Raw genomic sequence first — 11687 nt, 5'->3', positions numbered from 1 at the left:
CAACAAAGTCAGGGCCAGACCCGCCACCAGTCTGTGTGGACAAGCCCGCGTCAGGGCAGGAGGCAGTAGATTAGGACCTAAACTAAAAGTGACAAGGAAACCAGTTACTGGCCTGCGGGGGGCTCCGCTCCCACACGCTGCAGGCCTGGGCCCCGCCAGCGCCACTCTCTTAAACGCCAGCCTCCCCTGCCGGCGCTGGTTCCACTGTGTGTTTGAATGTATTCATTATATTTTAATATGATTATGTTCAACCCAGTAGACTGAAACAGATTTGTCCAGATGTATAATTAGTTTCTAAACGCCTATTATGCTTGGTGGCAGTGTTGGCAGAGGCTTTGAGAACGGAGGGGAGTCCATTAGCTCTTCGTGTCCATTAGTCACGGTTGCGGGGGCCTCATCAATGGGTCTTGGGGTCACCCTGGCTGCGTGGGACGCAGGGACTTCTCTGTTGGGCTGTGCCAGTGCCCCCGCTTAGGCCAGGAAACCAGGAGGGACTTTCTGCCGTTGACTTCTAGAAATGGAATGTTATATGGCAGAATATGAGGTCCAGACTTGAGCTCACTTACCCTCAGACTGCGTGGAAGAGCCTCAGCTGGGCAAAGGGACCGGAAGGGGGTACGAGCCTGGTCCGGCCCAGTTCGATGAGACTCTTGCCCCACCTCATGACTACTAGTTCTGTGCCTGAAAAACTGTGAGCGCAAATTTCCCAGAAAGCCAGACAGGGCTAGGCAGGGCTGTTCTGCTATGACCACTGGGCTGAATCGATCACTCCAGGAGTGGTCTCTTAGGAACCACTTCTGACAACCTCATTTAGGTCTTTGCTCTGGGGACAGTGGCTAGCTATGGTCAGCACTGACCCCTGGTGTCCGGGGTTCATCCAGACTCCCCACTACTGGGCCCGTCGCCCAAGCCCCCATCCTTCCCATCTAGATGACCACGGCAGCCTGCTTCCACTCCTGCCTGCTCTCCGAAGAGCCAGAGCGATCTTTGGAAAGCACGAAATAGATCACATCATGTCTTGTTTAAATTTCCAATCATATGCAGACTAAAATGCCAGTGCCCTACAGTGGGCTACGAGGCCCTGTGGGATCTAGCCTCTGACCACCTGCTCTCTTGTTCCCATTACCTAATCCCTGGCCCTCCTACGCACCCAGCTCATTCTTGCCTGGGTATTTGTATACCTCATGCTCCCTCTGGAGGGCTCATGCCAGATCCATGAACATCTGGCTTCTCCTTATCATTCAGGTCTCCGCTCAATGTCACCTCCTAAGAGAGGGTCTTCCCAATCACTCAGGTGAAGTGCCCCCTCCACATACACTCCAGACACTCTCTGTCCTATTTTTTTCCATCATAGCATTTATCACTATCTGAAATGATCTTATCTATCCATCTATCTATCTGCTTGATAAATTTGGGAGCTCTACTTATAATAATTGAAGAGCAGCTCATAGAAGACTAACTCTCCGACAAATAACAATCACAAATTCTGGGGAGTATCTGAAAGACAATGCTCAAAAGTCACTGAGAGTGACCACAAATAGGAAGAAACTGATAGGGAGTTGATATTTGGAGGAGGGAAAGTGATTTCCCATTTTTATGGTTTTCACCTGAAGGTAGCCCCCTGTCAGTGCCCTGTGAGGCTAGAAACTGAAATCTTACTGTTAAGGAATCAGAACACAGAGTTCAGGGAATCAACAGCTTCAGAGACGTACCAGAAGGGAGAGAGTCACAGAGGGGAGACCCAAATATCCCGAGTATCTCTGCCGAACCTCTGGTCAATCCCAGGACTATTCACCCAGGGCAGACTCAGGCAGCCCAGCTAAGCCTCAGAGAACTGAGTGGATGTTTCAGCGCCTGTCCAGCCAAGTTAACTTCCTGCCAAAACAAACAAACTGACAAACAAGTGGATACTCTTCAGATGCACATAACAGAACCCAGAGTCTCTGCCATGTGTCATTCACAAAGCCCAGGACGCAATTCAAAATTACTAGACATACATACAACCAGGCAAATATGACCTGTATTCAAGAGAAAAAGCAACTGATGGACACCAAGCTCAAACTGATTCAGATATTGGAATTAGTTCTAAGACATAAAAGAAAATATTTGCTAAATGTTTATTGTCTGTCTCTCCCTCTAGAGCATGAGCTCTATAAGTGTGGGAACCTTATCAGCTCTGTTCCTTGCTCTAACCCAGCACCCAGAATAGCAAATGGTGCATAGAACGCATATAAACGTGATGTAAAGTAGGATTGTATTTCTTCCTTCTTATTTTCTGTCTTTATAACTTGAGGCCCCTCTTAGATGAACTGAACACCAACAGAGAACAGAATGATCATTATTCTCTTTTGAAAAGAGGGCATGATTTTATGGTCATGAATTAGTAGGGGCCGTTATAGACAAGTGGCTTTGATCTCTAGTTACTGCCAAAAAGAAAGCATGTAGATCAGCTACTCTGAAACCCAACGTCATCATTTTTCAGAAATCATTCTTCATCACTTAACTGCCTTGGAGTCAAAAATATGTATGTAAAATTAGCTCATTCTGGGACCTACAAGTTTAATTTGTGGCCAGTTTATTTCAGAGGAAATGGTGATGCCTTAAGTTAAATATAATGGTTTTTTTTTTTTTTATGGGGAGGCTAGTCAGTGAGGTGGAATGTTTACATTTTTTTCTGGATTAAAAGTTTTTCTGCCATAGTCAGAGTTGGGGGAGTTGTTAGACCCTTGATCTGGACTCTACAGGGGACCCCAAATTTTCCCTGAGGAGTTTCTCAGCCGCACTGCAGGCAGGGTGATATTCAAAATGAGCAACCACGTAGGGCACAGACACTGACCAATCAAAATGGACGCTAATCGAGCACCAACCAATCAGAAGAGAGGCCAGTTCGAAGGAGCTGGTGTGACGGTAGATGCATCCCAAACAGCATTCTGTTCAGGAAGGTGTCCTGGTCACCTCCTCAGTTTCCATAAGAGGATTTCAGGGCCCCCTCCAGCTCCACCACCTGTTAAAGCATATGGGATTGAACCCATCCAGCAGCCCAGGGCAGCTGCCCTCCAAGAACTTGTCAAGGAGAATTACCTCAAAATTCATTGCCCTGTGCTCATGCTGTTGAGAGAAAACCCACCCATCGAATTAAGTTAAGCCATTTTCCTAAACCATGATTTTCAAGCTATTACGACTAGTGGGGAAACCCTTTCTTCAGGTAAATGTTATGAGGAACCCCAATATGAAAAATGACAGGGACAAAGCTGCGGGTTTGGGGTAGGTAAACCCTCAGCACAGCCATCTTTACCACCCTCCCATACACACACACACACACACACACACACACACACACCCTTGAACAGTACAGCAGCCTCTGATGCCACGCCTTGGAATCACTCATCATGGAAAAAGGCTTGAGGGAAAGGCAGCCTATTATCGATCATCTCAGTTCTAAGTTTGAGTCAGACCTCCGGAGAGTATTTTGGGGCAGCTCTCTCTCCTTAACCATCCCCCCCCCCCCCACCTTGAGGAATGTTCCAAGAGGCAGCTCTATTAAACTCCTTGCCATATGGACAGTAAGGCCATTCAGGTCATTGCGTGTTGTGTTACACCGCGTCCCTTCTCTGAGGACCCACGGGGAACATTTCTCTCTGCCTCCAGAAACAGAAATAGCTGTGCCTTTTCTGAGCAGTTGGTTGGCTCTTATGGCGTGGCTGCTTTAATAAAGGACCGCTTCCTTCTCTGTGTTGGCTGAGAGAAAGCGCAGGGCTGCCCCAGAGTTCCACTTCTAGCAAATGCACAGGAACTGATGTCATGAATTTTGTGTCCTAACCTCATTCCTGTCTCCACTCTTGCTTTTGCTGTCTTGTTTTCCCTTTGTCTTATTTTCTTTGTCCATTTATTTTTTCATTTAATTATGCCTTGCAGTTGGATATGCATCCTTGCAAACCGCCTTGCATCCTTTCTGGAACAAGGTAGTGAAGATATAAATGGATCCTAAACGTGGGGTTTCTGCAGTGCGCCATGGCTCTCTTAAGTTGGCCACTTTATAACCGACTTCAGCAGGGACCAGCTCTCACATCAGCAATTTCATTGTCTTTTAAAACCAGGAAATCATTCTGCCTGGCCAAAGAGACGATGAACTAGCTAGATTTCACTTTATTACATATTCATGTAATCTTGTTAGCTTCTGTGAGCACGGTACAACCATGCCAAGAGGAGGTGAGAAAGGAAGAAACTCATGACTCTGTTTGTATCCCAAATATTTGTTACTCTCCGTACACGTGCCATGGACTACCCTTAGGCTTTGATGGGACAGAGCAAAGGAAAGGGAGGATTTGGAGTGTTGGACAATCACTGAAGCTTAGATGTCTTACATTTTTGCTGGTATCATTTCACTTTCCTCCAAATCAGTGACTAGAAGGGAGAAAGCCATCTGCCCCATCCAGGAGTCTTTAAAATATAGGTCATGCTCCCCGCAACTTCCCACTCAAGTGGCAGTCTTAGTGACCTAGGGTCAAAAAACAAAAACAAACCAGTGTCCCAACAAGAGCAGTGTATCTGCAAGAAAGCAGAAACTCAATCACTGGGCTTCCCCAGCTCTTAGTAGGAGGGTGAGCTCTGAGGCTTAGGCATCAGCTACGCTATATACATAGGGACTAAACAGAAACATGCTGGAGGAAAACCTCTCCCCAAGGGACTGTAAAGATGAGGAGATCTCCCATACCGGCCCTGAGCTTTTCAGCTCACCATGAACCACACAGATCATGGCAAGGCTGGGAGCTCCCTAAGCGCAGGGCCCAATCCCCTTCCCCTACACCCCAGGAACTCCATGACGGCGTGTGTGGTTCCTGGTATGTTACGGGTGGAAATCTACAGGGTACCAGTGGATTGATGAGCCCCCGAGGGCAACTCCAGGGCACAGTGGCGGAGACGCAAGAAAACTCTCAGCCTTGGCATTTGGGAAACATTCTGAGCTTTTCTTTCTCACTTTTTCTCAGGCAGAGGTGCCTCTGGGTTCAGGTAAATTTACAATCTAGCTAGTCTCAAGGTGGCAATAAAAACTCAGGGCTAAAAAACCAATCAGGACACCACCATCGGCTCAAAAGCATCTCTTAGGGGGTTGGAGCCAGGGTCAAGACAGCAACCTGGGACTTGGTTCAAAATGCACACTGGAAGCCAGGGATCCCCTCCCCCACTCCATCCTAAGGTCTCTAGAGAACATCTCTGTCTGCACCAGAGGACACATCATCCTCCCACGTCCCACGGAATTGAGCAGCAGGGAAGACACCCTCATCTCATTTCCGGAGAATTCTTGGGAGACCCGGACAGCCCAGTGACCAGCTCCCTGGTGATGGAACCACCGGCAAACAGCCTTAGCTGAGGGGAGGAAAATTTGGCCACTCCATTTGGTTCTCAAAAGACAGAGGCGGGGGTGGGAGGGGGACTTCCCTGGTGGTCCAGTGGTTAAGACTCCGAGCTTCCAATGCAGGGGGCGTGGGTTCGATCCCTCCTCGGGGGAACTAAGATCCCACATGCCACGCGGCACGAAAAAATAAAAAAAAAATAAAGACAGAGTGGGAAATAAGCCTGAGGATACGTCAGAAGAGAATGCGGTAGAAGCCCACGGGCAGCAGTTTCCCAAGCCTAAATGTTCGGTCCCAGGATTAGAGAGGGGGGAGAACCCAGGCCTCCTGAGCCCAAACACTGGTGAGATGCGAGGCCCCGTGTATCCACGCGTCCCTCGGCCTCCCCAGGACCTCCTTGAAGTGGACAGAGGGGCTGCCTTCCCATGGGACCGTGACCTGCAGCCCTGGAGAGCCCCGGGCAGCGCCAGGGAGGGGCAGCAGCCATCAGTGATAGGTCAGCCGTGCTCTCCGTGAATCTATGAATTTGCTGCCCCGCTGGGACTCTGGAGAATTCCAGGAGCCAACTCTCGGCCTCCCTTTGACAGAGCCACTTTTCATCTTCTTTGACTTCGGGCGCCGGCAAACGCACACAGGCGAAAATCAGTTAATAACTAGGCAAGTTTTATAATAAATTTTAACAATTTAAGAGTCTGGTACAGCTTTATTACAGTTTTTATTTCACCGCACTAATTCAGTGCCTAATAACCTGCCAGAGACACAGAATTCACTTGACATATGCGCTGAGAGCTAAGATAATGGAATATGCAGAGGGAGAACTTTGGGTCACACCCAACAAGGCGTTCCTCCTTCCCCTGGGGATCCGGGAGGGGAAGCAGCTCTCAGAATTGCTGGGAGTGCACTGTGACCTGGGAGTCCCAACCTGGGTCCAAGCAGCGGGTTTCCCTGTGTTTCTGTCCCCCACGGAAGGACAGGCAGGAGGGATGGAACAGCCCGGACGGTGCCGTGTTTAAGGACAGCCTGACTCTGCCGGGATTAGTCTCAGAGCGCACAGCCTGCCCCACCGCATTCCTTAGATCTTTTGGTGGCTAGAAGGTGGAATGCCTCATCTTCTTGGGGCTGGCAGCTGGCCACCTCCACCTCATTCAGGCCTGACCCGAGGGAAATGAGATCAGCCCAAAGGAAAACCTCCTAGGAACTAGGTCCAGCTTCCCTCCCTGCCTCTTCTGCCCACAGCACCTCCCCAGCAGGGTTCTCAAAGCCTGGCCCCCAGACCAGCAGCCTCTGCATCACCTGGGAAGCTGTTAGACATGCAAATTCTCAGCCCCGCCTCAGAACCCAATCTGATGTTCTGGGGGTGGAGCTCAGGGAATCTGTGTCCTAACAAACCCCCCAGGTGATTCTGAAGCACGCTGGAATTTGAGAAATACTCAAGTTTGAGAGATCAACAGAGAGCATTCTCTAGTGCCCCCAGGAATGCTTACAAGTTAATGGGACTCAGTTCCAAAGCCTTTAAAATCACATTTCATGACCTCTACATTGTATGGCCAATCTTATTTAAAATATAGTAGTAGGTAGATACATACATAAATACATATGTAAATAAATACATACATATGTTTGTATATGTTTATATATCAATATATGTATCTGTGCGTATGTGTATGTATACACGCACACATACACACAGCATTGTTTGGCATTCTCAAGTGATAACAAAGACTGTCTTTACGTGCTATTTCAGAATGACATGGAATTTAATAAAATGTCTTATCCATGGGGATGTAGTGCTGTAACCTCTCACTGTTCTTCAGGTAAAATAAACTGATGTGGGAAAACATGAAAAAAAAAAAAAGAGAGAGAGAGAGTTCTAGAAATGTCTGTTGAAGCTGTGATCAAGCCGTCCAGAGGTCTGGGGGTGAGTTCTGTGCTGCTCTCTCTACGCTGCCAGGAAAACCTGGGCCTCAGTCTCCTCATTTGGAAAAATAAGGACACAGGCTGCACCTCACTAAGGCAGCCCTGACATCCGGGACAGATGGCTGAAATGAAGCCCAGCAGGTACCCACAGTGCCCCTGTCTTTAGGGAGAGGCCCGAGTGGATCACGTCCTAGAGCCCCCACTGGGGTATGTGAGTGCTAAAGGCATCTTAGCTTCCAAACAAAGGAGAACAACAGCAAGGAGAGGGGTCCATGACCAGCAAGAGTGACAGAGGGAGAGAAAGCAAGGTAGGCTGAATGTGTGAGCGTGTGTGTGTGTGTGTGTGTGTGTGTGTGTGTGTGTGTGTGTGTGTGTCTGCACATGCGCACTAGGAGAATTTAGCTAGGTCCCTGCTCCTTCAGTTTTCTTTTCTCTCCCCTTTATCTCTTTCTGCTATCTCTTGACCATTTGTCTCTCCGAGAACATGATGAAGTCTCTCCCATTCTACTGAGAAGTAAACTCAACGCTTCCTGAGGTTTTGCAACTCCCTCTGTCTGCCACCCTCTCTCTCCTTCCCACCAGAATGGACCCCCTTGAAATAGTGGTCTCCAATCAAAGGCATCACTTCACAGCTCCAGTTCCTCCCCTGACCTCCCTCAATCTGGCTTCCACCTCCATCGCTCCAGGAAGGCGTGCTGGGCGCCTCCTACTTTCCAAACCCGAGGGTTGCTCCCTGCCCTCGTTCTCTATGGCATCCCATCCTCTCCAGGTTCTGCATTCTGATGCTAAGTAACTGCCACCCTTCGACCTTTTGTATCCTTAGTTTAAATTTTTACATTTGATGTTTCATTACATACACATGTATACGTTATACTATCCAAAATATGTTAGGGAAATAGACAAGGTATAGTCTATCCAATTTTTTCAGTGTCCCTTAAATGAAACTCCAGAAGAAAATATTCTTTTAGAACAAAATGCCAGAAAAATTGTGGTTTCCTTGAGGAACTAGCATATCATCTCATGGACAATGAAACTCAAGTAGAATTTCCCAAAAAAAGTTTGAAACAGGCAAATCAACAATGTCAGTTCCTATGGAGAGAGGCGGGATCTGGGGTGTGAATACTGTCCTAGTTCTTGATCTGGGTGCTGCTTAGTTTGTTCAGTTGGTAAAAATGTATGAAGCTATATAATTAATGATACGAGAACTTTTGGGATACATATTGTACTTCTGTAAGTATTTTAAGGAGTTCCCATTTTCCTTTTTTAAAAAATTGAAATATAGCTGATTTACAATGCTGTGTTAGATTCAGCAAAGTGATATATATATATATATTATATATATATATATAAATAAAATCCCCTTTTTGAAATCCTTTTCCATTATAGGTTATTTCAAGATATTGAGTATCCTTCCCTGTGCTATACAGTACGTACTTGTTGGCCCATTTTCCTTTTTTCTGACCAGAAGTTCTGATCAGATTGGTGGCTCTATTATTTATTTCTTTTTCTTTTTTTTGGCCATACCGTGCGGCACGTGGGATCTTAGTTCCCTGACCAGAGATCGAACCCACGCCCCCTGCAGTGGAAGCGCAAGTCTTAACTGCTAGACCTCCACGGAAGTCCCTCAATTATATTCTTATACGACCCTTTGACCTTTAATTGTGCAATCTATTTTTTTCTGATCTTGTGCTTCTAAACTGTATTCTCCTTGGTACAAAATTTTTCTCCTTAGTTTATGATTTATATATTTTCTACTTCATTATATATCCACCACCAAAATGCTATCCAAAATGCTTTATGGAAGTAGCCAAGGTAGAAATAAATAGATCTTCTTTCAAGTGGAGAAAGTCTATTTTTTGTCTCTGCATCCTTCATGCCTGGCATATAGTAGTTACTCGATTAATGTTGAAAGAAAGAAAAGTCTATCTGTAAAAGAAAAGAGAAAAATAGGGCAAAAGCAAATGGAGATCTCAGGAGTCAAGAAAGGGTTCCTTTTAAGATGAAGGAGACCTGAGCAGGTCTCTAAGGATGTTGGGAAGAAGCCAAGAGAAAAAGACAAGCGGAAAATGGGGAGGATGATCTATGAGCCTTGTTCCCAGGAGAAGAGAAAAGGTAGAATACAGGAAGGGGATGAATTGTCTTAAACAGCAGAGACACCTCTTCTTCCGTCTCCTTGACTGGTTTCGCTAGTTTCCTCTCTTTAACATGTAAATAGTTGTAATGCCTCAGAATCCAGTCCCGTGTCCTCTCCATCCGTAGCCGGTCTCCTGATGATCTCATCTGATATAGCTTTAAATACCATCTGGGCTCATGGCTCCCAAGACTGTACCCAGCCCAGATCTCTCCTGTGAACTCAGGGCAGCCCACTCAACACCTCTGCCGGGATGCTCAACAGACGTTGCAAAGTTAGCAGAACCAACTCCTGAGCTCCTCCCAAACCTGCTCCACCCACAGCTGTCCCCATCAGAGGCCAAAGAAGCTTGAGTCATCCTTGACTCATCGTTTCATCTCAGACAATTACCCAATCCATCAGCAAATCCCACTGCCTCCATTCTTAAAAAGAAAAACAAAAACAAAAAAAAACAAAAAAAAAACAGTAACAAAAAACAAAAAAACAGAATCCTAGTACTTTGCACACATCCACTGTTACTCCCTGTCCAGCCACCGTCCCCTCTCACTGGGATTTGGTAATCATCTCCCAGCTGGTCTTCCTGCTTCCACCCCATCACCTACAATCGTTTTCCAACACGGTAGTTAGAAGAATCATTTTTTTTTTCTTTCTTTTTTTTTTTTTTTCTTAAATATTTATTTATCTATTTGGTTGCACCGGGTCTTAGTTGTGGCAGGCAGGCTCCTTAGTTGTGGCATGCGGGCTCCTTAGTTGCGGCATGCATGTGGGATCTAGTTCCCTGACCAGGGATCGAACCCGGGCCCCCTGCATAGGGAGCTCTTACTCTTATCCACCACGCCACCAGGGAAGTCCCAGAAGAATCATTTTTAAATGTCCCTCCTCTGCTCAGAACCCGGTGCAAACTTCCATCTCCCTCAAAGTCAGAGCCCAAGTTCTGGTGACACCTCCAAGGGCATTACTCCAGCGCTGCCTTCTCCCCGCATCCTGTTTGGGATAGCGCCCACCCAGGCCCATCACTCTCCCTGAGTGATGTTCTCTCCAGCACATGATATTTACAATTTACAATTCACCCTGCTGTTGCTTATTTTTTGTCTTCCCCGCTGGATGAAAGTTTCACAAGAGCAGGGCTTTCTGTCTGGTTTGTTCACTGCTGTGCCTAGACCGCAGCTCCGTGCACACTTTGTGCTCAATACAAATTGGTTGAATTCCATTTTCCCAAGTGACTCTCTCTATCTCCCTTAGAATAATGTTCCCTCCTTTGCGGGTACCCAGGGCCCTTTGGGACCTGGCCCCTCTCTCACCACCTGGCCCTCCAGAACATAGCCAGGTGGAATCACCCACCACCCCCTCAAGTGCCTCTTCTACCTCTGGCCTTTGCTTGTGTCACCTCCTCTGTCAAGAATGCTCTTCCAAAGCCACCTCTTTGGGGACTCACTTTGGGGGTCACCCAAATAACTGAGCTGAGCCCAAGTTAGGGCCCTACCGCTGTGCGCCCGTGGTCCCCTGGACTCCTGCCTCTCATAACCTGCATCATCTGCATGGACACAATTGTCTGCCTCCCACTTGACAGCAGAGGTGCTGTCATCCTGGGGTTGATGCCCTGGGTGAATGCTAGGTAGCGATGGTATTAGTTGTTGTTATTATTATTACGATTATTATCACAATTACTATTATCTTTGATAAATATTTATTAAATCAACGACCCTCCCCAATGGGCACTGTCTACATACACATCAGCTGATTGATGAACTGACTGATCTATTGATTGACTTCTCCTACACACCAGAGTGACTGAGCAGTTTTCCCTTTTCAAGGCTCTTCTCTTCTTCCAACATGACAAAGAGGGGGCAGCCCAAGGTGAGGGAAGGCAGTGGTGACTTCGACACTCAGCAAGCAGAACGGCTTCCAGGACACGCCTGGGGTCTGCAGGCTCCTGCTCCAGGCCCTCGTGCAGGAGATATTTTGTAATAGTTCAGATTTCCCCACAAAAGGACATATTTGAGTCCCAATTTATGACAGTCATGGGGCTCTTTGATGCATCTGGTTCCGCTGCATCTCTTAAGTAAAGTGAGTGAGCAGTGGTTTGGTTTAGCTGTTAAAGATCACCTATGTTGAAGGTCACATGTCCACAGACCATCATGTATTTATTCAATAAACTTTTATGTAGTTTCAGGGCCACGCCAGGCCCCGTACTAGCCATGGGGAGGGGTGTGATGACACAATGAGGTCGTCCCTGCCCTCAGAGAAGGCATGGGCCAGCGGTCAGTGAAGGAGCCATTGGAGAT

The 11687-nt window shown here is 47.2% G+C and overlaps 1 protein-coding gene and 1 long non-coding RNA gene across 12 annotated transcripts in view; one reads left to right on the top strand and one right to left on the bottom strand.

Annotated features, from left to right (window-relative positions):
- Positions 1-11687, top strand: part of LOC309646299 — a 181392-nt gene that overhangs the window by 95990 nt on the left and 73715 nt on the right. The window lies entirely within an intron of this gene.
- CALN1 (calneuron 1) overlaps positions 1-11687 on the bottom strand; it is a 477883-nt gene that overhangs the window by 451227 nt on the left and 14969 nt on the right. Inside the window, exon 2 of one of the 11 annotated variants that reach the window (XM_082432430.1) lies at positions 4365-4498. The exons of 9 other annotated variants lie outside the window; for them this stretch is intronic. In XM_082432430.1, the coding sequence (XP_082288556.1) occupies positions 4365-4432 (68 nt within the window). In that variant the 5' untranslated portion in view covers positions 4433-4498. Of the gene's footprint in view, positions 1-4364; positions 7609-11687 lie in introns of those variants that run through there. One more of the 11 variants, XM_082432429.1, reaches the window with a different exon arrangement.

The sequence above is a fragment of the Balaenoptera physalus genome, assembly GCF_965194825.1.
Source record: "Balaenoptera physalus genome assembly, chromosome: 16".
Lineage (NCBI taxonomy): Eukaryota > Metazoa > Chordata > Mammalia > Artiodactyla > Balaenopteridae > Balaenoptera > Balaenoptera physalus.
The sequence above is the reverse complement of the archived record's forward strand: the minus strand, read 5'-3'. Positions and strand labels throughout refer to the sequence as shown.